Raw genomic sequence first — 26,209 nt, forward strand, 5'->3', positions numbered from 1 at the left:
AATTTTATATATACAATTTATATATATATATAATTTTTGAAGATAATTCTTGTCAACAGTGCATAACAGAGCAGGAAAAGAAGAATATTAAAATGTGACAACCAGATACTCACTCATATAATTTTATCCACAACAACACTAGGTGGTAATATTATTATATATTAAACTTTACAAATAAATAATCTGAAGGAGACCAAGTGACTGGCTCAAAGTCACATAGTGATAAATGGACAAGTTATAGTGCCTTCTAAATCTTACTCCTCTGGACTTTGTATCAAATCAAACACCTGCCATTCCATGACAAAGCACAAATTTCTCTCAAATTTTGATATCTATCTAATACGATTTTTACGTAGTCTGATTCCATATATAATTTACTATTTTCTCAAACAAGGCAGTATGTATCTGCTTTTCAGAAATTAGTTATTTAGATGTGTGCTGGAAAATAAAAACAGGTGGGAGCTGCTACTAAAATGTATTTTTCAAAATAATTACAAGTTGTATTCATATTGTTGCCACTTTAGTTTTCTTTTACAAAATGGTGTTCTTGAATAAGGTAGAGTAGACATAACACAGAGGGAGAACTTTGGAGTATAAAGACCAGAGTACTTGAATATGTTTGTGATTTTATCATTCTTTTCTTATGTCAAAAGAAGATTATAAGCAAATGGATTTAAGAGTAGTGGTCAGCTAAATTTTCTGACAAATGTTAATTTAAGCATTTACCCTTAATACTCATGAATACAAATAAAGGTCTTAATTGTTTGACAAAGCATGCTGAGTTTTATAAACAATTCAATACTGATTTTTGATAATAGATCAGTAGCAAACATTAATTTAAATGTCTTCTATTTATGAGACACAGATAGCTAGGTGATAGATAAAATAGATAACTGATAGATAACTAATAGATGGTAAATGATAAATAGATAAATATAGATAGTTGATGGAGATGACCTTTCCCTTCATACATATACATATAGGCACACCCCATTTCTATCATAGTTACCAGGATTCAAACATTTTGTCTTACTGAGTGTTTTTCTCAATGTGAAAATGCATATAGGAATATTATTTTTTTGTTTTATGCCTTTTTTAGTTTATTTTTTAATATTTCAGGAGGAAGTCTTTCTTATTTTTAAAGCTCAGTGTAGAAAAGTTTGAAAATGCACAAAAGTATTTAAAAAATTAAAAGAACTATATAGTCTTTCTCCCATAGGTTGTCTTCTTAATAGATTTTTACCTTCGTTTGCAACCTTTTGATGTTTTCTTAAGTTTTGTCCTATTAACAAGTACTAGGATACAAACAATTTATCATCTTTCATTTAATATTTCCCTGATATTTTATTTAGTAATTAAATTATTTTATATTCTAAATTGTATTTTTAAATTCAATGCAATATAGTAAAACCCCAGATATGATTGTAAATGATAAACATTCTCCAATTATTGGACATTTGGAGTGCTTCCAAATTTTGGTCATTGCAGTGAACATCCTTGTACATGAATCTGTGTATTTAAGTTGATTTCATTCCTCTCTCCCTTTCACTCAAGGGGCTCCAACCATTCTCTTTTTCTTTCAACTTCTTTGTATTAAGGCATATAAAGTTCTGACCTGACTCAGGAGATTCATATATCCTGTTTCCTCCATGTGGACAAGTTGTTAATTCTGTGATTCTCTGCACATCTCCCACTTCAGTAACTTCATCTCAAAAGCCTTTGCAGGTCACTTCAACTGAATTTACACCATAATCTAGCAAATACTCAATTATTGAGATTTATTAGTCCCCATTTTTATTATTCTTCATTATTCTCTGTTAAAGCATCCCTTGATTTTCTTTTGTCGCTCTTACCACAATATATGTTTATTGTGTGTATGTATATATTTGTTTGTTTATTGTTTGTCTATACCTGGAATGAAATGCCTAAGGTCAAGAACTGTCTGATGTAGGATGCAGTATACTCAATAAATATTTATTGAACAAATCAATTAGTTTGCTCAGTCTTGCAGGCAACTGTTACTTCTGTACATTTCAATATCTAAAATGAAAAGGTTAATGTTGGTTGTCAATCAAAATTTAAGTGTTGGTGTTTACCAGGTAAGACCTCTGTCAAGTTAATTCATACTTACCCAAAGGCTATCATGTAGAAGGAACGTAAATATTTTCCTAAGTGTTGATTTTCATATTTTAGGGAGACAATGAATTTTTCAAAGCATTTTCTTCTACACAGCTATCTATTCTGGAGAGTGGGGCATATGTTTCTTAATATTGTTAAAATTGGCAAGGGGATAATGTTGCTATGAACAAAGAACACTTAATCATCATGCAGAAGTTTTGTTTCTGACTCTTCAGTTATGAACAGCAGAGATTTTAAAAAGTTACCTTCATATGCTAAATTAGGAATGGCAGAAGGTAATATTTTAATGTTTATAAATGGTTCTTGTCTGAGTCATTGGTTTCTATTTTTATGAATTCTCTTTTTGAAAGAAATTATAATGATTACTACTAGGTCTATTCTTTTATATTGTTTCTAATTCTATGGTGATCTTCAAAATACAATATGAATTTTTAATACTTGGGAATGAAATTATTCTTCATATATCATTTATTTGTATGGCACACAGTGTGATTTGTTGTCCCATCATTATTTCAGTATGACCAATTACTGAAAAAAACATATTGAGATAAATCATCCCATATGCTGTTTGCCAGGACAGACATCACACTGTTGCAGCAACACTTCAGATGAGTCCCATTCAACCCTGTATTTTTATAGAGAAGTAGGTAACATGTTTATATTCATTTCTGAAGATAGGCTGATTTTATTTATTGAAACATACTAGTTTAAAAATCTGTCCATTTCTGTAACACCTGGTCTGGCTACATAACTTGAATTATATACATATAAAACTAAACTTCCCCTAATCTCCAGTGTGTATATTGCAAGCAATAGCATGTGAAAGAAATTAAAGCCTTGTTTGTGTTTTTTCATCATGTGCATACAAGACTTTTCAATAAAAATGAATTACTTTTGAGCACATTTGTTTGGACAACAAACAAGAGAAAAGATCTCTTTGATTGATAGTGGACAGAATTTTCATTAAGTTTAACAGCAGAAATACCACAATTGCATCATTCACCTTCGTGTATCAAAAGAAAACAGAAAATTAGATGCGATGAACTCTACACAAATGTTCACTATGCATACTTTATCCATTAAATACATTATCAAGAATCACGTCAGCATGACATTCTAATATAGCAGCTTTACAAAAACATGTTATCTAACCTAGGGATGCGGTTGTCCTCTTTAAATCAGCTTCAAACATATTCTGGATTGATATTTCTCATTCTTTTTTGATCCACATTGTTTATTCATATAATGATTATATTTAATTGAATATAACAACATTATCAAAATGAAAGATGAAATGGATGTTTAGTTGGAAGTCAGTATCAAATCATCTTTTTTCTACCAAAAAAGATATATAATTATGAAGCATTTGGTTTATTATTTTTACAATAAATTAAACATGTACAATTTACCCATTTTTTTGCATTTTCTACTTATCATAAATTAAATGTGTACAATTTGCCCATGTTTTGTATTTTCTTTGCATCTCTCTTTAATATTTAAGTATCTGAGTCAGAAAAGAGCCAGTACTAAATAATGATAATTCCACTGAAATGTGATAACAATCTGAGGCTTGGTCCTGGGACTATGACCTGCAGGACAACTTGGACAAGTCTTTAGACCCCCAATTCCTTGTCTTTACCATAGAAATAATAAGACATTTTTCCGACCTCATACTTTGTGTGGACCTCAAATGGAATAATCATCTGATAGCACTTTATGAAGTATATAAAAGTAAGAAATTATCACAATATGATAATTGCAATTATTCTTTGGTATAGTATTAATGATATCTTGATGTATATGACAAAATCAATATTTCTGTATGATAAATGCTTTTCCTGATTTTAACAAACAATCATACCAGAAAAGATGAGTAGGTAGATACTTAAGTTATTGTTCCTGAATTTAGAATGTATTGCAAATGTCCCAGGTTGATCTTTGTCTTTTTTCCTTACAAATTTCTTTTCACATTGACAGTGTGATATTTCTTTAAATGTAGAATACAAGGCTAACCTTATTTGTTTGTGTGTACCAATTAAAATATCTAAATTGCCTAAAGAAGCAAATTGAATTTAAGTTTTATTGATTTATACCCTTCTTCAATCCACAAAGGATTGGGACAGTATATAACAGAATTTCAAACTATAAATGAAATATTAATAGAAAATAAAACCAGGAGAGTTATAAACTGAAGTTTTGTATTAAGGCCAAGGATAAGCAAAAAAAAAGAAAAGAAAGTAAATATAGAAAAAGAATTGTATTGAATCGGAGTTTTAAGGGAACATGTTCATATCATGATAATACCTATTATCTTTATATTCTGAATGTCAAAACAAAATTAGAGCCATTTCCACTTATTTCACTACAATACATCTGTCTTAATAATTCTAAGTTTTCCTGATTTCAGTATTAATCTCTATTTTTGCAAAAGGCAGTATGTTCATAAGGTATCAATTAAGTTTATAGAACTTTTAACAACATTTTTAACAACCTTTCTCCCTGGATATTTCATGATAGACGTGAATGTATTCAAAACTAATATATAGAAAAATACTATTAAAGAAAGTTCTGAAATTATATTAGAAGAACTTAATAATGTTACTCAAGAAAGGAAAAAAAGTTTCTTATGATTTTTGATATATTTTACCCACTGTATGTTACTATATCTATGAAAAATTTTAGTTAATATCTACTAGTACAAATATGATAGTAAATTATGTCTGCAGGTGCTGATACTATAGTAGATGAAGTATGGTAACTTTATTTTAAAATATTGCATTTAAATAATTAAAATACAATACTGGAAAGGCTATTTTATCTATTCTATCACTCTTGAATAAAAAGAAAAATCCAGAAAATAATACCTTGTTTTGGTAAGATTATATTAATTTATTTTCCAAATGAGTATAAGGTTATTTTTTTCTGATGATAAATACATGTCTCCTCATTATAAAAATACATGCAAAGTGATGATAGAAGAAAACCAAAAGAATAAATGTAAGCAATAATGTCATTTTCCAAAAATCACCTTTGACACTTTTTTGGATATTGATCTAGTCCAGCTCTCTTTTCAGAAAACTCCCTCCTGTGTAGATTCCCCAACACCTCTGCAATCTTATTTCCTCTTGTTCTATTCTTTTGGAAAGGAAACACAGTGTCACCATGTCAAAGACACAAAATGGTGCATGTATCAGATCATTGTCTCTGTCCATTATTTGCCAGAGGACCTCAAACTTTTTTAGGTGATAGACAACTGGATTTCATGTGGCTCCTTGTAATATAGAACACAACTAATTATTTATATGGTTACTTCATTTTGCGAACTGGGGACAATTTTATTAGCTGAAAAAAGAAGTGATTTTTACGTTGTTTTGAAATGTGAAATTCAATTTTCATACTGCAAAAAGATTAAAAGGCAAACACAGGCACATATGTCTAGTGTAAGAACAAGTTGTCATACAAACCCAATTTAGCTGCCTCTACGTTGTCTTTGTTAACAAGTGTTTGTTTGCTCCTTGTTCCATCATCCAGAAATGCTCTTCAGCAGGAATAGATGGAACACCGTTGCAGTCTTCTTCCTGTCTTTAAAAATTGGGATGACATTTGCCCATCTGCAGTGTTAACCTAGTTCCTCAAAGACCACTGACAGCAGGGTAGGACTGTATTGCGCAAGTTCTCTCATTTCCCTAGAATATAATTGGTCCAGGGCCAGAGATTTTAGCTCATTTAGAGCAGCAAGGTGCTCTTTTAAAATTCCGTCACCTATTTTGGGCTTCATTTCCCTTATACGGTTATGCCTTTTCCAGTCTGATGAATACTCTCCTTGATAGAGCAGACAAGCAAAAGGAGCTGCGCACTGCTGATAGAAAGCAGCAGTGTCATCTCTATCCCTAACCTTCTCCCTTCTGCCCCAATCAATGAACCTTCGTCTTTCTGATTCTTCTTTCTCCAAATGGAAGTAAAAAGGCCCTAAATGTTGTTTTGAACATTATCACAAGCCTCAATTCATTCCAAGCTCTGAGTTTCCTCACTGTTTATACAGTTCTATACGGTTCTTCTATTATTTGCCCTCAGTTCTCTGTCTCTCATTTCTTCCCATGTTCATAATTTATTAGAATCTGAGCACATTTGAGGATATCCATGCAGTGGCACACACCTCGATGGACACCAGCAGTTGTTTTACACTCACTGGGATGATTTGTGGTTACATTCTCAAAATTTTATTCTGAAGAGACTTTACGGGCTTTCTTGAGCCATTTTCTCTTTACATTCAAGCTCGTTGGATCACTACACTTTTTCCTTCTTAATCTAATAAACGTACCTCTGCACATATACACGTGTTCCTGAAAGACAGTTGCCACTTGACTCGTCTTATAGATTGTCTAATTTGATCATTGTGTGTGGGAATAAAAGGGTGAATTGTATAATATCCCTGATGGTTCACAAAGTCTGTTCCTGTGTAACCTGATTAGTCTTCTGAACCCTTTTAAATTCTGTCTGCAAATGACTGAGGTTTGACAATCAGCCTATTTCAGTTAGTTCTTTTCTTGCATAAGAAGAATCCATATATACTGGGTGAAGTAAGAGAGAGAAAGTACTTAGATTTGTTGGATGCCCTGATTATTAGCATGGCTAAGGTATTGTGTAATAAGGAGAGCAGTTAAAATGATATTGTTTTTGTTTCTTAATTGAGGTAAAATTTTATATAAGATGAAACAGACTTACTTGGGAGAGGAGGAAGTGTTTGTTCTTATTCTGTCATACTTAGTTGAGAATTTCAATCTCTCAAGGTACTTTGTACAATATTCAGATTCTGCCATCTAAAATATTTTCCATTCCTTCTTAATGGGTGTGACTGTGGCAGGCATATAAGTTAGTATAGGTATTAAGTGCTCAATCTGTTAACTTTTGTCAAGTGGTTCTACAGAAAAAGTGATACCTCAATCAAAAATTAAAAAAATACATTTCCATTACCTCAGAAAGTTTTTTTATGCTACCTTTCAGTCAATTTCCAGCCCCAATAGGCACCTATTCTTCTGAATTCTATCACCATAGATTAGTTTTATCTTTTTAAAAATTTATATAAATGAAATCATACAATATGTTCTATTTTGATCAGCATACTGTTTCTGAGACCCATCCATGTAACTATATCAGTTGTTAATTCCCTTTTTGATGAGTAATATTCCATCGTATAGACACAACACAATTTATCTATTCTCCTTTTGATGGACATTCAAGTTGTTTTCAGTGTTTGGCTATTATGATTAAAGATGCTGTGGATATTTGTGTACAAGTGATTTGGTGAGCATATGTTTTCATTTAGTTTGTGTAACTCTGTAGACGTGGAATGGCTGAGTCAAATGTTTAACTTTATGAGACATTGTCAAGCAGTAAACAGTTTTCTAAAGTGGTTGTGCCACTTTACAATGCCACCAGTGATGTTGGAGAGCTCCCGTTACTCTACATGTTTGTCTATGTTTGATCATGTCAGTCATTTTAATTTTTGCCATTTTATAGAATATGAAGTGGTATCTTGCTGTGGTTTTAACTTGTAATCCTCTGATTACTAACACTATTAAGGATTTTTCCATGGATTTACTGGCCATTCATATAGATCATGTCTGTTCAAGATTGTACCTTTATGATTATTGGGTGAAAAGAGTATCATTTTGAGGTCGTTAAACAACTTGAAGACAGGGAATGACAGAGACATTTTCCTGTTTTATTTCTTTTCGTTTTACTTTCTCTAAAGAGTCTACTGGAACGCAGTGTTGCTGCTTGAGCATCAATGCCTTAGCTTTGTAAAAGCTCTGTTCCATGGTATCCCCACCACTAATATGGAGTGCAGAACATTTGAATTGTCTTTTACCAGCTTCAGCATCAGCACCATTTTTTTTCGTTAGAAGCTTACTAGGTATTTAAAAGTACAGAAATAGAATTTAACCATGATTTTTACCAGATGTGCTATGCTCTTAGAGGTTTCTACAACACGTACAAAAATGCGGCAGTTTCACAACATACCAGTAAAAGAAACTCAGTCACTCATTTAGTCATTTAGTCAAAAAAAAAAAAAATTAACTGATGAGAGTGCTGGAAACCTAAAAGGTAAAGAAGACAATGTCCCTGAATAAAAGACAATCATAAATTTTAAATCAAAATAATGAAATTTAGGCTGGACATGGTGGCTCATGCCTATGATCCTAGCACTTTGGGAGGCTAAGATGGGAGAATTGTTTGAGGCCAGGAGTTCAAGACCAGCCTGGGCAAAACAGTGGCACCCTGTATCTTTAAAAAATATATTTTTTAAAATTTTACTGTAAGTTCTTGGGTACACGTGCAGATCGTGCAGGATTGTTACATAGGTATACACGTGCCATGGTGGTTTGCTGCCTCCATCCCCCCCATCACCTAAATTAGGTATTTATCCTAATGTTATCCTCCCCGATGTCCCCACCCCCTGCTATCCTTCCCTTAGTCCCCCACCCCCAACAGACCCCAGTGTGTGATGCTCCCCTCCCTGTGTCCATGTGTTCTCATTGTTCAACACCCACTTATTAGTGACAACATATGGTATTTGGCTTTCTGTTCTTGTGTCAGTTTGCTGAGAATGATGGTTTCTAGCTTCATTCATGTCCCTGCAAAGGACATGAACACATCCTTTTTTCTGGCTGCATAGTATTCCATGGTGTATATGTGCCACATTTTCTTTATCCAGTCTATCTTTGATGGGCATTTGGGTTGGTTCTTTGTCTTTGCTACTGTAAACAGTGCCACAGTGAATATACGTGTGCACGTGTCTTTATAATAGATTGATTTATAATCCTTTGGGTATATACCCAGTAATGGGATTGCTGGGTCAAATGATATTTCTATTTCTAGATACTTGAGGAATCGCCACACTGTCTTCCACAATGATTGAACTAATTTACATTCCCACCAACAGTGTAAAAGTGTTCCTATTTCTCCACATCCTCTCCAGCATCTGTTGTCTCCAGATTTTTTAATGATCACCATTCTAACTGGTGTGAGGTGGTATCTCAATGTAGTTTTGATTTGCATTTCTCTAATGACCAGTGATGATGAGCATTTTTTCATATGTTTGTTGGCAGCATAAATGTCTTCTTTTTAAAAGTATCTGTTCATATCTTTCACCCACTTTCTTCCAGGTTTTCTAGTTTACGTGCATAGAGTTGTTTGTAATAATCTCTGATGATGGTTTGAATTTCTGTGGAATCTGTGGTGATATCCCCTTTATCATTTTTTATTGCATCTATTTGGTTATTCTCTCTTTCCTTTTTTATTGATCTGGCTAATGGTCTATTTTGTTGATCTTTTCAAAAAAACAGGTCCTGGATTTATTGATTTTTTGAAGGGTTTTTCGTGTCTCTATCTCCTTCAGTTCTGCTCTGATCTTAGTTATTTCTTGTCTTCTGCTAGGTTTTGAGTTTTTTTGATCTTGCTCCTCTAGCTCTTTCAATTTTGACGATAGGGTGTCAATTTTAGATCTCTCTTTGCTTCTCATGTGGGCACTTATTGCTATATATTTTCCTCTAGAGACTGTTTAAAATGTGTCCCAGAGATTCTGGTGTGTGGTGTCTTCATTCTCGTTGGTTTCGAAGAACATCTTTATTTCTGCCTTCATTTCATTGTTTATCCAGTCAACATTCAAGAGAAAGTTGTTCAGTTTCCATGAAGCTGTGCGGTTCTGGGTTGGTTTCTGAATTCTGAGTTCTAACTTGATTGCACTGTGGTCTGAGAGACTGTTTGTTATGGTTTCCGTTCTTTTGCATTTGCTGAGGAGTGATTCACTTCCAATTATGTGGTCAATTTTAGAGTAGGTGTGATGTGGTGCTGAGAAGAATGTATATTCTGTGGATATGGGGTGGAGAGTTCTGCAAATGTCTATTAGGTTAGCTTGGTCCAGGTCTGAGTTCAAGTCCTGGATATCCTTGTTAATTTTCTGTCTCGTTGATCTGTCTATATTGACAATGGTGTGTTAAAGTCTCCCACTATTATTGTGTGGGAGTCTAAGTCTCTTTGTAAGTCATTAAGAACCTGCCTTATGTATCTGGGTGCTCCTGTATTAGGTTCATATATATTTAGGATCATTAGCTCTTCTTGTTGCATTGATACTTTTACCATTATGTAACGTCCTTCTTTGTCTCTTTTGATCTTTGTTGCTTTAAAGTCTATTTTGTCAGAGATGAGAATTGCAACTCCTGCTTTTTTTTGCTCTCCATGTGCTTGGTAAATCTTCCTCCATCCCTTTATTTTGAGCCTTTGTGTATCCTTGCATGTGAGATGGGTTTCCTGGATACAGCACACTGATGGGTTTTGGCTTTTTATCCAATTTGCCAGTCTGTGTCTTTTGATTGGGGCATTTAGTCCATTTACTTTTAGGGTTAATATTGTTATGTGTGAATTTGATACTGCCATTTTGATGCTAGCCAGCTGTTTTGCCCATTGGTTGATGCAGATTCTTCATTGTGTTGAAGCTTTTTACCATTTGGTATGTTTTTTGGAGTGGCTGGTACTGGTTGTTCTTTTCTATGTGTAGTGCCTCTTTATCTCAATTGATGCAGAGAAGGCCTTCGACAAAATTCAACAGCCCTTTATGCTAAAAACCCTCAATAAACTAGGTATTGATGGAACGTATCTCAAAATAATAAAAGCTATTTACGACAAACCAACAGCCAATATCATACTGAATGGGCAAAAACTGGAAGCCTTTCCTTTGATATCTGGCACTAGACAAGGATGCCCTCTCTCACCACTCCTATTCAATGTAGTACTGGAAGTTCTAGCCAGAGCAATCAGGCAAGAAAAAGAAATAAAGGGTATTCAATTAGGAAAAGAGGAAGTCAAATTGTCTCTATTTGCAGACGACATGATTGTATATCTAGAAGACCCCATTGTCTCAGCCCAAAATCTCCTGAAACTGATAAGCAACTTCAGCAAAGTCTCAGGATACAAAATCAATGTGCAAAAACCACAAGCATTCCTATACACCAATAACAGACTTAAAGAAAGCCAAATCAAGAATGAACTGCCATTCACAATTGCTACAAAGAGAATAAAATACCTAGGAATACAACTAACAAGGAACATAAAGGACCTCTTCAAGGAGAACTACAAACCACTGCTCAATGAAATAAGAGAGGACACAAACAGATGGAGAAACATTCCATGTTCATGGTTAGGAAGAATCAATATCGTGAAAATGGCCATACTGCCCAAAGTAATTTACAGATTCAACGCTATCCCCATCAAGCTACTAATGACCTTCTTCACAGAACTGGAAAAAACCACCTTAAACTTCATATGGAACCAAAAGAGAGCCCGCATAGCCAAGTCAATCCTAAGCAAAAAGAACAAGGCGGGAGGCATCACACTACCAGACATCAAACTCTACTACAAGGCTACAGTAATCAAAACAGCATGGTACTGGTACCAAAACAGAGATATAGACCAATGGAACAGAACAGAGGCCTCGGAGGCAACACAACATATCTACAACAATCCAAGCTTTGACAAACCTGACAAAAACAAGCAATGGGGAAAGGATTCCCTGTTTAATAAGTGGTGTTGGGAAAACTGGCTAGCCATATGCAGAAAGCAGAAACTGGACCCCTTCCTGACACCTTACACTAAAATTAACTCCAGATGGATTAAAGACTTATACATAAGACCTAACACCATAAAAACCCTAGAAGAAAACCTAGGCAAAACCATTCAGGACATAGGCGTAGGCAAGGACTTCATGACCAAAACACCAAAAGCATTGGCAACAAAAGCCAAAATAGACAAATGGGACCTAATCGAACTCCACAGCTTCTGCACGGCAAAAGAAACTGTCATTAGAGTAAATTGACAACCAACAGAATGGGAAAAAATTTTTGCAGCCTACCCATCTGACAAAGGGCTGATATCCAGAATTTACAAAGAACTAAAACAGATTTACAAGAAAAAAGCAAACAAGCCCATTCAAAAGTGGGCGAAGGATATGAGCAGATACTTTTAAAAAGAAGACATACATAAGGCCAACAAACATATGAAAAAATGCTCATCATCACTGGTCATTAGAGAAATGCAAATCAAAACTACATTGAGATACCATCTCACGCCAGTTAGAACGGCGATCATTAAAAAATCTGGAGACAACAGATGCTGGAGAGGATGTGGAGAAATAGGAAAATTTTTACACTGTTGGTGGGAGTGTAAATTAGTTCAACCATTGTGGAAGACAGTGTGGCGATTCCTCAAGGACCTAGAAATAGAAATTCCATTTGACCCAGCAATCCCATTACTGAGTATATATCCAAAGGATTATAAATCATTCTACTATAAGGACACATGCACACGAATGTTCATTGCAGCACAGTTTACAATAGCAAAGACCTGGAACCAACCCAAATGCCCATTGATGATAGACTGGACAGGGAAAATGTGGCACATATACACCATGGAATATTATGCAGCCATCAAAAATGATGAGTTCGCGTCCTTTGTAGGGACATGGATGAACCTGGAAACCATCATTCTCAGCAAACTGACACAAGAACACAAAATCAAACACCGCATGTTCTCACTCATAGACGGGTGTTGAACAATCAGAACACGTGGACACAGGGAGGGGAGCACTATACACTAGGGTCTGTTTGGGGGGAAATAGGGGAGGGACACCGGGGAGTGGGGAGTTGGGGAGAGATAGCATGGGGAGAAATGCCACATATAGGTGAAGGGGAGGAAGGCAGCGAATCACACTGCCACGTGTGTACCTATGCAACAATTTTGCATGTTCTTCACATGTACCCCAAAACCTAAAATGCAATAAAAAAATAAATAAAAATAAAAAAATAAAAATAAAATAAAAAAGATGATAACCAACTTCAGCAAAGTCTCAGCATACAAAATCAATGTGCAAAAATCATAAGCATTCCTATACACCAATAACAGACTAACAGCCAAATCATGAGTGAACTCCCATTCACAATTGCTGCAAAGAGAATAAAATACCTAGGAATACAACTAACAAAGGATGTGAAAGACTTCTTCAAGGAGAACTACAAACCACTGCTCAAGGAAATGAGAGGACACAAACCAATGGAAAAACATTCCATGCTCATGGTTAGGAAGAATCAACATCATGAAAATGGCCTTATTGCCCAAAGTAATTTATAAATTCAATGCTATCCCCATTAAGCTACCAATGACCTTCTTCACAGAATTGGAGAAAACCACCTTAAACTTCATATGGAACCAAAAAGGAGCCCACATAGCCAAAACAATCCTAAGCACAAAAAACAAAGCTGTAGGTTTCGCACTAGCGAGAACCTGTCTTTACAAAAAGATTAAATATCTGGGTGTGGTGGTGTGAACCTGTGGTCTCAGCTACTCAGGAGGCTGAGGTGGAGGATCACTAGAGCCCAGGAGTTGGAGGCTGCAGTGAGCTGTGATTATACCATTGAAATCAAACTTGCATGACAGAATGAGTCCTTGTCCCTAATAATAATAATGAAATTTAATTTTTATAGACGATCAAAAACACAATAAAGTAGATATGGTTCCAGTACAGTACAATTTATTGGATAGATAACTTTTGCTTGAAAATATATTCACAATAGAGAGAGAGTATTTGGGGTACATCTTTATCCATTTAACAAACATGTTTTAAGCATTACCAGGTAGCACTTTCCTATGCACTAAAGTGAGAAAAGGTTATAGTTGTTGCTCTAATGGATCTCATGGTCTAGTAGATTGGAATGAAAGGATTACATAAGTAGAAATAAAGGCACACATAATGGAGGATGGAGAATAGTCAAAGGTCTGGAGAATGACCAGGGCATCACTGTGAGTTCTTTAATTGTGCTAAGGCATGGATGAAGAATTGGAAAGTCATCTTGAGGAGCCTAAAAAGGTATCTCTCAGGGATGCTATGAGGTTCTGAATGTTATATAAGCTATTTGGGCTTCAATAGGCAGGCACTGAGTATTTAGTGTAAATTTTTGAGCAGGGAAATCCACCGTAAGAACTATCCATCTGGAAGATTAATCTGGAAAGATTGTGTAGAATGTTACGCAGTGAAAGAGTTTGAGAGGAAACAATTAGGAGGATGTCTTAATAACATAGGTGAAGTGTAATGAATAACCAGGCTGGAGGGAAAGTAATAATGATGGAATTAACTAGGCAAGAAGTATAACAATTAGGATCAGTAAAATAGGATTTGAACTGGGAGAATGAAAAAAGAAAGGGACAAAACACAGATGGACTGGAAAATACAGATGTCATTCAAATAAATAATATAATGAATATAAGAAACCAGATTTAGGGGTGTTATAAATGTTGACTTGAAAATGTTTTCTTCGAGGTTTCAGTAAAATGAAAAGGTCCTAAAATGCTGTGTAGTAGCTTAAGAGAGAAGCATTCCTAGAGAGAAAAATGTAGAAAACATTTACATTTGACAATTTAATCTCTTCCCTCCATACAAGCTAGATTGATAAGAAAGTAAAACCTATAGTTTTTGCCACTTTTTACAACTATCCCTAACCTTTTAGACATTCACGTGAATAATTGAGAAAAATCTAACAGAAGACTTGCTTATGTCATTTGTCTGCTTTATTCTTAGGTTGCTCTGGCTTGCATATGGTTCAATAAAATAAAGATCATTGATATTATACAATCTACTGATAATGGGGTGATAATCCATTCTTGTGCATGTTTTTTTTTTTTCTTTTTGATTTACAGAGGGCATGCCCAGTCAACAAGAGATGCACAATTGTTCTTTTTATCACCTCTTCTCATCTAATTCCATGAAGGAGAGGAGTATTACCATACAACAGATAATGAGTTGAAAAATAAGATACCTAACCTCAGAACTTAAGGCTTGGGAAATAAAAGAGTAATTTGTGTTTAATGCCTGTATAACTTGGCAAGAGGGACATAAAAGGCTTAGTGATGCCCAACATGTGCTTAGATGTGGATTGTTAGTTGATGTCTTGGGGGTTCTGTAATCTAAGCTAAATGCTCAAAATCAATTAATTGATGTTAGACTGAGAAATCTGTTTTGATTCCTCTTTACTGTTTTTCTAGGCCTTCCCATTTTCGAGAGCCTGAGAAATGAAAGCTTTCCTTAATAACTTGTTATTTGTGGTAGGAGATGAAACTTTGAAAAACCACAGTTGTTTTTAAATGTCTCTTTTTCACTCTAGGCTATTGTATATATTTCAAGAAGTTACTTTTGAACCTTTCCCGAATGAGAAAGCAATGAAGAAGATTATAATATCTTGCTTAGTTTTCTGCTCAAGTTATCAACAAATATTTCTTTAGCTATTATTAAGCTGAGCAGTGCTCAGCACTGTACTTGGTGTTATCGGAAATGGGGAAAAGAATGTCTTTAAGGCCGGTATAATAATACTTATCACAACCCATCTGTTTCTTTTCCTTAACATTTTGCCAAATTCATTGATCTATCTTGTTCTCAAGGCAATCAACAAAGTTGTATTGTAACACAGAATTTTCTAGGCTGTCCACATTAAATTGAGAGTGTTGACAAGAAAATACAAGCTTATTTATCATTACGTAGTTGCCCTAAATTAAATATTTGTTGGAGTCAATCACACTAAAGAGAACACATACTGCATAGAACAATTGACCTACATTAGACAGCATTTAGAGACTATGCCATAGCAAAAGCCCATGGAGTTCTTATGAAAACAGAATAGAAGTGTATTAAGGAAGAATTTCTGTTCTCTTAAAGCACATTTTCTCAAAATATATTTTGAAATCATGTTTGACCATTGTTTTTTTACTAATAGGTGGGTGGGAGTTAGGGTAGGAAAACACGAGCAGCTTTGTCAAAACAATATTCTATTTTCTTCATATTTGTGTGGAATCATGCTGCCTCTCAATTTTCTACATTATACTAATTATGATATTAATCTCTCTGCCAGCAAATGAAAATAATACATATTAGATGTAGCGAGTGTCAATAATGACAAAATTAGTCATCATGCAGATATTCAGGGATTCCCAAAATATGTTTGGATTATGATTGCTAGCTTTGAATTTGCCCAGAATCATTTCAATAAAAATAAGAGACTCAAACACATTTAGAGCAAAACTCACATTATGAATTTTGGACCTAGCTTTGCCAATAATGCTCTCCATTATATTTTCAGTCCTAATATTTCCTCTGAGCTCCATACTAGTATCTTCAACTACCTGACTGATATTCTCTTCTTCATTTCTATATCCAATGCATTGTTAAGTCCTATTTATTTACTTTCCAATTATCATTTGTTTCCATCCACTTCTCTCCATTTCTGCCACTGACTCCTCCTTAATTTAAGCAACCGTCTTCCCTCTCTTTAACTACCATGATATTTCCTACTTGGTCTCCTTACTTCTATTCCAGGACTCCTCCAATTCATTCATCCTCTGCAGCAAATGATGACAGGCACCTTGCACAGTGTCTGGCTACTGGGAGGTATTCAATCAATAATTGACTTACAGAGGAAAAATATAGGCATGGCAAATACCAATAGAGAACTACAGAGTTTTAGAACCAATGACATTATATCTTTCAATCAAATATTTCCAGTCTGTAATCAAGTTTAATTACACATTGTCTTATTTTTTTTTATTGCGTTTTAGGTTTTGGGGTACATGTGAAGAACATGCAAGATTGTTGCATAGGTACACACGTGGCAGTGTGATTCGCTGCCTTCCTCCCCTTCACCTATATGTGGCATTTCTCCCCATGCTATCTCTCCCCAACTCCCCACCCCCCGGTGTCCCTCCCCTATTTACTCCCAACAGATATTCTGTCCTGAGACAGTGTTTTTTTGGTTATGTGCAATATGTTCCATGATGAAACATTTAATGTGTTCAGAAACTTGCTAGTAATTATGTAGATAGAATTTCATGCCTGAAGTTATGTGTTCTATAACCAGGATCACTTAATAAAAAAGCAAGTACAGCTATGAACAAGATGCCTTGTTTATCAGAGAAAGGCCGATTTGTTTTCTTAACAAATCTAAGTAAATGGAGAGAAAAACACAGCCCTTAAATGTTTTCTATTTGTCCTGAAGTTCTCATGAAGGAGTTAGAAGACAAGAAGAATTAAATAAATCTGTGAACCTAGAGACAGCAAACATTTGTTTTAACAAGGTAAAACCTATTTGCTTTGCAAAATTCTGTACTTTGTAACAACAGTTTTCTTTAAAGCAAGGGCCACCAACTCAAATGTCTAAAGAATGATAGAACGCATTCATGCTCCACCTAAAAGCATTCAGATTATTAATCAAAGTTCTAATGCCAAAACATGTCTGGGGCCAGATTTAACATGCAACCCTCAGTTTCAGAGGGCAAAATTTAACATATATGTATTTTCCTCACTTTAGGTAACGCTGCATTGAATCTATACTTAAAATTGAGGCATATATGAATTTTTTTTGGCCCAGGGCATTATTTCTTGGAAGAGAAAGAAAAACAGCCCAAGATACTCTTACAAAACATGTAGTACTTAAAGCACTTTATGATGAATTCGTTTGGTATACACATTAATACCAGTGATAATGATGGAGATATATATATATATATTCATTATAATGTGATGTGAATAAGATAAATACATCAAAAGAAAATTTCATTGTAATCTGATGTTAGGTAAAAGTCCCATTAAAATAAATTGCTCCTGTACATAATTTTCCTTCAGTTCATTGGCAGGATGTTTTCTCTGGAAAAGAAATAGTCTATTTCTAGTTTTAGAAGGAATTCTCATTATTCTTTTATAGCAACCATTATCAGGAGCAGATGGGAAATTGTTCCAAGAGCATATCTACTATTATACGTCACAGGAAAAAGAGGGTATTAAATGAAATCTAACAAGACCTGCTCTTAACTCTAGTTCCTGTAACAAACACACACAAACATTGATATGGTTTCAGCATTTTTATTAGTAAAGTACAATAAATGTTTACTGAAATGAAAAAAAAAAATGATATCAGGAGAAAGAAGAGGCTAAAAAGGTATATTTTATTTCTGATTGTTGTAAAGACTAATCCTCTTTAAAATAATCAAATTTTATTTTATATACAGGGGATACATGTACAGGCTTGTCACAGGGGAATGGTGCATGATGCTGAGGTTTGGGATACAGATCTCATCACCCAAGTAGTGGGCATAGTACCTGATAGGTAGTTTTTCAACCAATGCACATCCTCCCTTCCCACCTCTACTAGTCCACGGTAGTTGTTCCTGTATTTATATCATTGTGTGTTCTATGTTTAGCTCCCACTTGTAAGTGAGAACATATAGTATTTGTTTTCCTGTTCCTGCATTAATTTGCTTAGGATTATGCCTTCAGGTGCATCCATGCTGCTGCAAAGTACATGATTTCATTCTTTTTATGACTACATAGTATTTCATGGTTTATATGTACCACATTTTCTTTATCCAATCTACCATTGTTTCACAACTAGGTGGGTTCCATGTCTTTGCTGTTGTGAATAGGCACAAGACTGGGCCTTTTTATTTGACTGAGTTACTTGCAAATTGCTATTAAAGATCCGGAGGTCCTTAGCTAAAAGTTGAATCTGTAGTGCAGTTCAAATTTAGAAATGTATATTCTGTTCTAAAGAAGACAGCCTTCATTCAGTTTTACTTAATATTCAGCTGTAACATCTAATACATATGAGAATGACACAAAATAGAAATGTTTTATAAATACCTGTGCAGAGGAGGAGCACTTAGTTCCCCGTGGCCTCTTAAAAGGCTTCTAGAAAGGGAGAACTTTTATGCTGACTATTAAAGATGAGTAACGAATTTGTCCTACACAACTTAGCAGTATTGTCAAGGAATTAGAAAGTTATCCAGTTTTACTGGGAGTGGGAGTTAAGCTTGTAAGTGAGAAGTGGCAGGAGAGGCAGCTGAGAAGGCAGTGGGGAGAAGAGGATGGTCCTTTCCGTCCTCCCTGTTGTACTAACGTGTTTGGATATTATCTTGTAGTTCATATGTGGACTTGATTCTTGTTCTCCTCATTCTGAGCTCTCCTTGACTTTGATTCTTACCTCCTATAACTTTCATTCTTTCTTTACTCAGAAAGGGCTACTTATTTCACCCATTTTTCACTGCTTTCTTATCCTTCGTAGTTTCTTTTCTATACTATTTTTCCGCTCTTTTTTTAATACTATTTTACCCCTCTCTCCATTTTCCTAACTTTAAAGATTTCCCAACTTTAGCCATCTTTCGATTCTTCTGACTATACTCAGATGCTCCCACAAGGTTATCAGATCTTCCAGCAAGATAGAGTTCCTTAGTCTATGGACAGGCTAAGTTGAATGTGTCCTGTTGCTATGCTTAGCAGATGCCTTGCGTATTTGTCCATTTATGTTGATTCCTTACAAAAATCCATCATCTGATAAAAGTTGAAAGATATTACTGAAGCATATTAAAGTCTCTGAAAATACTATTGACTATTTTGTCTAATAATTAACATGACTGGTAAAATTGCTTTATTTATCTTTGAGGAAAGCATCAGAAACTGTATTTCAAACTCCTAAATTCTGGGCACTGACAAAGAGAAACAATGAGAATGATCTTAGGATAAAAAAAGAAGAGAAATCACCATATTTGTATGAAATTGCACCATGAAATTCTCAGTTTCACAACTCTCCCCAAGTTTCATTTTATTACATATTTTTTCTTGACCAGTCAGTAAACTCAGTTAATGATTAACCTGCCTCAAAATAATTCATTAACAAAATTACAAGTAAATCTCAGTATTGGATTCTTGACATATCTGCTTGTTCGGTGAAGGTTCCTTCCTCTTCCCTCTATTTCCCTGTCTTTATATTTTCTATCAATTGCATTTTATCTCTTTTTTTTTTCTGTGTTGTGATTTTTTTGCCGATTTTTTTATTTCCTATGTAATTCATCCAATTTGTCATAGTACAGTTTCTTATAACTGCTTCTTAGCTTATTCTTTTTCTTCATTTGTCACATTTTTATTTTTCATCTATTGTATTTTCATATAGTTTTGGAAAGTTTTACAAATAGACTTTTTTAAAAAAATGTATGCAATGTTTTCATATAAAAGTTAGTGGTTTCTTTTTCTTATATCCTTCACTGTATAAAAATAAAAATGTAGCAATTCTTTCTTTGCCTGTATTTCCTCTTTCCCTCCCCAAATTTGACCAGACTTGAAGGACTTACATATATTACAGTGCTATTTTCTATAATTTAGGAATACCTTTTGACTTAAAAAGCAGAAGAGGAGTTGAAAATAATACAATAATTCTACATGTCCCTCCTGCTTCCCTGTCCTCTGCACATGTTTCTAACCTACCCTTTCTTTTTACTGTGTCTGTTTCATATACCTTTGTCCCCAGAAATTCTGATTCACTAGACTTAGAGCGGAATTCCGGGCTCTTATATTTTGAAAATCTCCTCATGGGAATTAGATATTCACTTCTTACTAAGAATGAATGCTTTAATATTGGAATCAAAACACAATAAGCTTTCTAACTTATGATAAATAATCCAACAGACTTAATTATGATTTTCTTTTTGTCCAGAACTAAGAGTAGATGTTAATTGCCAGAGAAATAGATAAGAATGCCTATGACAACAGTACATTAATATGATATCAAAGTTTGGAAATTTTATTGGCAATGAATAATTCAGTACTTAAAATACGTAGAAGCTACAGAATTAAAATTAATTAATGTCGTTCACTGGGTGAAAAAAAGTTGATTGAGATTTTACATTACTTTTGTAAATCCAATGTTATCTTTTCCAGCTCAGAAAATACCATGTACAAATTCTTACTTTCTGTTTTGATCCCTTATTTTTCCCCCTTATGCTTTATCACTAAGAAGTCTCCTTGAGCAGGCTATTCACTGTAAATATTTCTCCTGGTTGCAAAACTTTCTCATACAAATGCAGTAGATGATTTAATGAGCTCTAATTTCACAAAATTAAGAAACCTGAAAGCCCTGATTTGAGATTCTGTATAAATGAGATTTAGATCTAACAATCTTAAATTATTGGTTCACTCTTAGCTATTCAATTCTGTCTCTTATTTATTCAATTCTGAATTTATTCAATTTATTCAATTCTGTCTCTTATAATAAAACCATTGCTGATTCTACAATTAGGTTCTAAAAGTCACTGTAGCCATCAGCCATGAAGCAAAAGGGCCAAGATCAAAACTACAAAGCAAAGAGGCTGAGATAAAAATGCTGCAGCAGCTTTAGTTTATGGTATTATAAGCAACAGTAAGAATATCTTGATTACTTAACAAAGACTCAAAAGGCCCATTACCTGACAACTCAAAATGGTATTCCTGGACCAGCGATATTGGCATCCTTTTGAAGTTTGTAAGAAATAAAGAATTTTGGTGCCTCCACAGACCTAGTGAAGCAGAACTTGCAGTTAAACAAGATCCCCAGGGGATTTTTATGCACATTGAAATCTAAGAAGCACCGCTGTGGTACACATCTGATTCTGATATGGGCCCATGCATTTTTTTAAAGAATGAAGTAATAGTTGTAAGTATTGGACACTATTGAAGGAAAAAATAGGAGCCATGATCTTTACCCTCTACCTTCTGGATGTCTATGTTTTAGGCAATTTTTTTTTCCCAATTCAGTAGTCACTGATGCTTGCATGATCCAGTTTAACGAACAGTGGTGATTCTTATGTAATAGTTCACGTTGCCTGAATAGTTTATGTTGCCTCAAGTTCTCTGCCCAGGCCTCAAAATAAACCAAGGGCTGTACTCCTCCCTTAACTCCTCGTCTTACACAGTGTCATAGAGCCCAGTTTTATACTCCTTGTCAGATCATGGAGATTATACACCACAGGTCTTAACTTCTGCCACATTCTCACTGCTCCTAACCCTCCATATGCCTAAGTCCTACCATTCTTTAAACTCCAAATTCACCCAGAAGTCGCTTCTGCTCATCCTTTTTGCTGACATCATCCCTCTTCTGACCTACCATTTATAGATAACCTTGCTTTTTTATCCTACTGTATGTAGTATAACAAATTATCACTTACAACTGTGTCTTATCTTTTCAACTAGATTATACACTGCCTAAAACCTAGAAAATTATGCTTATTTATTTGAATCTTTAGGAGGATAAGTAATAAGTATTAATGCTAATGACACCATGGTGATGATGAGCCTGAACTTCCTCCTTTCCTTTCTTTCATTTCTTGTCCTCTCTCCTTTCCTCCCTTCTTTTCTTCCTCTAACCCTTTCTCTCTTTCTCCCTCCACTTCTTTCCCACTTCTCTTATTCATAAATTCATACATTACTCAGCAGACACTTATTGAAACCTTCCATGCAGCAAACATGGTAGTAAACAATAGGAAACAATCACGAAAAAGACACAATATCTGACCTCAAAGAATTTATGATATAAAAGTAATGGCAAAAAACATGATTACTTTTGTACCAACTTAATATAGAGACACAGTTTGTTATGACTGGTGTCTCTATTACTAAGCAGTGACTGTCACATGCAACACTGATCTGAACAGGTGGTAAAGAGTGAGATGTAAGCAATGGAGCAAAGCCAACTAGTTACAAGACAATATCACATGTTTACTAGAGCACATCTCATGGGCATTCAAGAGAGTATGACCAGGACAGCTTGTGAATAGTTCAGTAACTGTGCATAGTTTTATATTCATTGTGAGGTACTGTGTCACTGGAATAATGACCTTGTTATCACTTTTGCTGATTTACAGAGTACTTTAATTGCTAAAAGTAAGCTACCAAAATTTCTAGTATTCAAAAATAATTTTGCTTGAATGTAGTAAAAAAAAAATAAGCCAAGAACTGTTTGTGAAATGCAAGTCTAAAGGAGCTTTACCTCAGTCTCAGAAAACATGCATTCATTTCTTCATTTAGCAACATGTACTGGGGTCTACTATAAGCTTGGTATTGTGTCAAGGAGTAGGAGAATATAAAAATATAAGAGAATTTGAATCACATCTATTAGGAGAATGTTCTACATATTCACAGTATTCTGTCAGTAACATAAGGATTTGAGTCATTTAGATTTAAATATGGTAGGTTCTCAAGTTCTCAGATATTATTTCATTTTCTAAGGTTTATATTTAGTTAATGTGCTATTTTAATTGACTTACAAATTCTAGATTATCTTTTTTTTTTTTTTTTTTTTGAGACAGAATCTCACTCTGTTGCCCAGGCTGGAGTGCAATGGTGCAATCTCGTCTGACTGCAACCTCCGCCCCCCAGGTTCAAGTGATTCTCCTGCTTCAGCCTCCTGAGTAGCTGGGATTACAGGCACCCACCTCCATGCCTGGCTAATTTTTGAATTTTTTAGTAGAAATGGGGTTTTACCATGTTGGTCAGGCTGGTCTCGAACTCCTGACCTCGTGATCCACCCGCCTCGGCCTCCCAAAGTGTTAAGATTACAGACGTGAGCCACCGTGCCCAACCTAGATTATCTTTTTTTTTTTTTAAGTTAAACATAACATAATTGCCATTTTTATTTAATAGTAAAAAGCTTTTTTATTTTGTGTGTGCTTGGTTACAATATTCTCCTTTTCAATGGAACTATTTTGCTGATAGTTTTAAAATTTCATTCAGGATAAAAAGTAAACAATATTTAACCTTCACAATCATAAAAATGTTCTGGTAACTATAGATTATTTTAAAATTTATTACTGTACCTTGGGGATATCTTGATGGGATACTCCTGAAAGCAATTAATTCTCAGTTTTATGTGGCTTATAATGCAAAATATATTGATGCAGACAGAATTTGATATAAATTTCCTTCTACTAGAGCAATTATTTTAATTTAAATATCTCTAGAGGGTTTTTTAAATACTGTGCCTAAACTATGTTTGTTCTTTTTCACCTCTCATATCCACAATCACTAGGAAACCCAAATACTTTCTTCATGTTTAAATTTTACAACATTTCATAGACTATTAAACATGGAACATCCTTGTGGGGACAAGAAATTGAATTTACTCTTGAGAAGTTTTCCAACTAATTGATTTGCAGGACATTATAACATCCTCTAGCTGACAAGCTTACAAAAATAAAAACTGGAGCTATCCGAGAGGGTGCTTTTTCCCTGACACATAAAAGGTGTCTTTCTGTCTTGTATCCTTTGGATATGGGCATGTCAGTTTCATAGAGAAATTTTCACGTGGAGCTTTTATATTTCTTTCTCTCCCTGTACAACTGCATGTTGTAGCACATTTTTTAATCTTTTCTCAAATAAAAAGACATGTGGATTCATTTTTGTTTTGCCTTTTTGGTATCTTACAGGAACTCCAGGATGGCATCGGGCAGAGGCAAACTGTTGTCAGAACATTGAATGTAGCTGGGGAAGAAATAATTCAGCAATCCTCAAAAACAGATGCCAGTATTCTACAGGAGAAATTGGGAAGCCTGAATCTGCGGTGGCAGGAGGTCTGCAAACAGCTGTCAGAAAGAAAAAAGAGGTAGGATGACAGATCAAATAGAAACTATAACATTTTAGCAGAGCTTTTTAAGCTGTCCTTAAACAAATATTTCCTGAGAGATTATAAGCGGGGTGAAAGACACTAACATTAAGGAACCCATCAATGGTTAATCAACAGCAGTAATTTTATTTTATTTTATTTTCATATACGAAAATATATACTTGTTGCTAGTTAGTGCTTTTCTGCTATTTGAAACTTTTTGTTTCAAAAATCACACATGATTGCTTAAAGTGAATGTCTTCAATATATTTTAACTTCAACAAGCTGAATCTCAGTTATTTTTCAAGATTTTAAAAAGCAATTATAAATGATTGTTTTGTAGGAAAGAAAGATCTTTGCTTAGTTTTAAAAATAGCTATGAATATGACTATGAAGCTAAAAAAGTGATAGTGATATTTACCTGCAGTTTCACCACATTTGTGAATATATTATTGAAAGGGAACTCGAGCCAAAAATGTTCAAGTTTAATGGGGAAAACAAAACCCCAAAAAGGTTACTGTCAAATGTAATCATCATTTAAATTTCCCTTGGAATGTACTGAAGGCACCGAAAGCCAAATGTGTGCTGCTGCAGTTGGAAAGCATAGATAGTTTATAAATGGGATTTTGTATTATGCTTCCAGTTGTTGATGTTAACGTGTCTTATTTCATAAGGGAAGACTTGGCCTTTATTTACCAAATGATACAATTGTTGTAAACAATGAAGACGTAGTTCTATTGCCAAGCTCTTGCATCCCACCTATCATCCACATAATATGTAGATTTTAATATTCAGGAAGCTAGAACAACTCATTGGTGAATATCTTTTGTTAAGATGTATTAAAAAGAAGATTTTGGAGTTATGGCATTTGTCTTTGCCCACCTCCTCTTTCCCTCTTTATTCATGTTAACATTATTCAGAAAGTAGATACAATTCACATTTTGTACAAAAGAAACACATTAGTTGACCTAAACACACACACACACACACACACACACACACACACACACACACACACTCCTTGCCAAAGTTAAAGAATAATAGCCTCTTGAAAATCATTTTTATTAAATCTTGGTTTTGAAAATCTTCATGATTATAGATAGATAAAATGAAGAACTAAAGTTTGTAATTAAACTACTTCATCCCAGATTGAAATTCTTCTATTAATCATACTAGTAATCCATTATTTAAATAACTGATGTGTTTATACAATGAACAAGTATAAACCTGTATAACGTTACTTCTGAACTAGGCTCAATCTAATCTAAAGATGGTAAGAAGAAAATTTTTAAAAAAATTGGATACCATTATATATATATATATATATATATATATACACATACGCATACACACACACACACACACACGTATATACAATTCATAAAAAGGATTAAACTGATTGGAAGATTATTTTTATATAATATATAAAGTGTATATTAAATATATACTTATATAAAGTATTGTTTCCTATTTTAAAATGTCTTCCTCGTATAGTATTTGAATAGTGCATATTAATATTCTCTCTGATAACTCTCATTCACTTGAATTTTCAAAATCTTGTTATCTGTTATTGG

At 34.2% G+C, this 26,209-nt stretch overlaps 1 protein-coding gene across 12 annotated transcripts in view; it reads left to right on the top strand.

The window, feature by feature from the left end:
- Nucleotides 1-26,209, top strand: part of DMD (dystrophin) — a 2,277,745-nt gene that overhangs the window by 1,378,986 nt on the left and 872,550 nt on the right. For all 12 annotated transcript variants that reach the window (XM_064364425.1, XM_064364424.1, XM_064364427.1 and 9 more), the window contains one exon: nt 24,460-24,635. In XM_064364425.1, the coding sequence (XP_064220495.1) occupies nt 24,460-24,635 (176 nt within the window). The remainder of the gene's footprint in view (nt 1-24,459; nt 24,636-26,209) is intronic.

Source organism: Aotus nancymaae, unplaced genomic scaffold (assembly GCF_030222135.1).
Source record: "Aotus nancymaae isolate 86718 unplaced genomic scaffold, 86718_ANA_hifiasm-v0.15.2.pri h1tg000058l, whole genome shotgun sequence".
In the NCBI taxonomy this organism is placed as follows: domain Eukaryota; kingdom Metazoa; phylum Chordata; class Mammalia; order Primates; family Aotidae; genus Aotus; species Aotus nancymaae.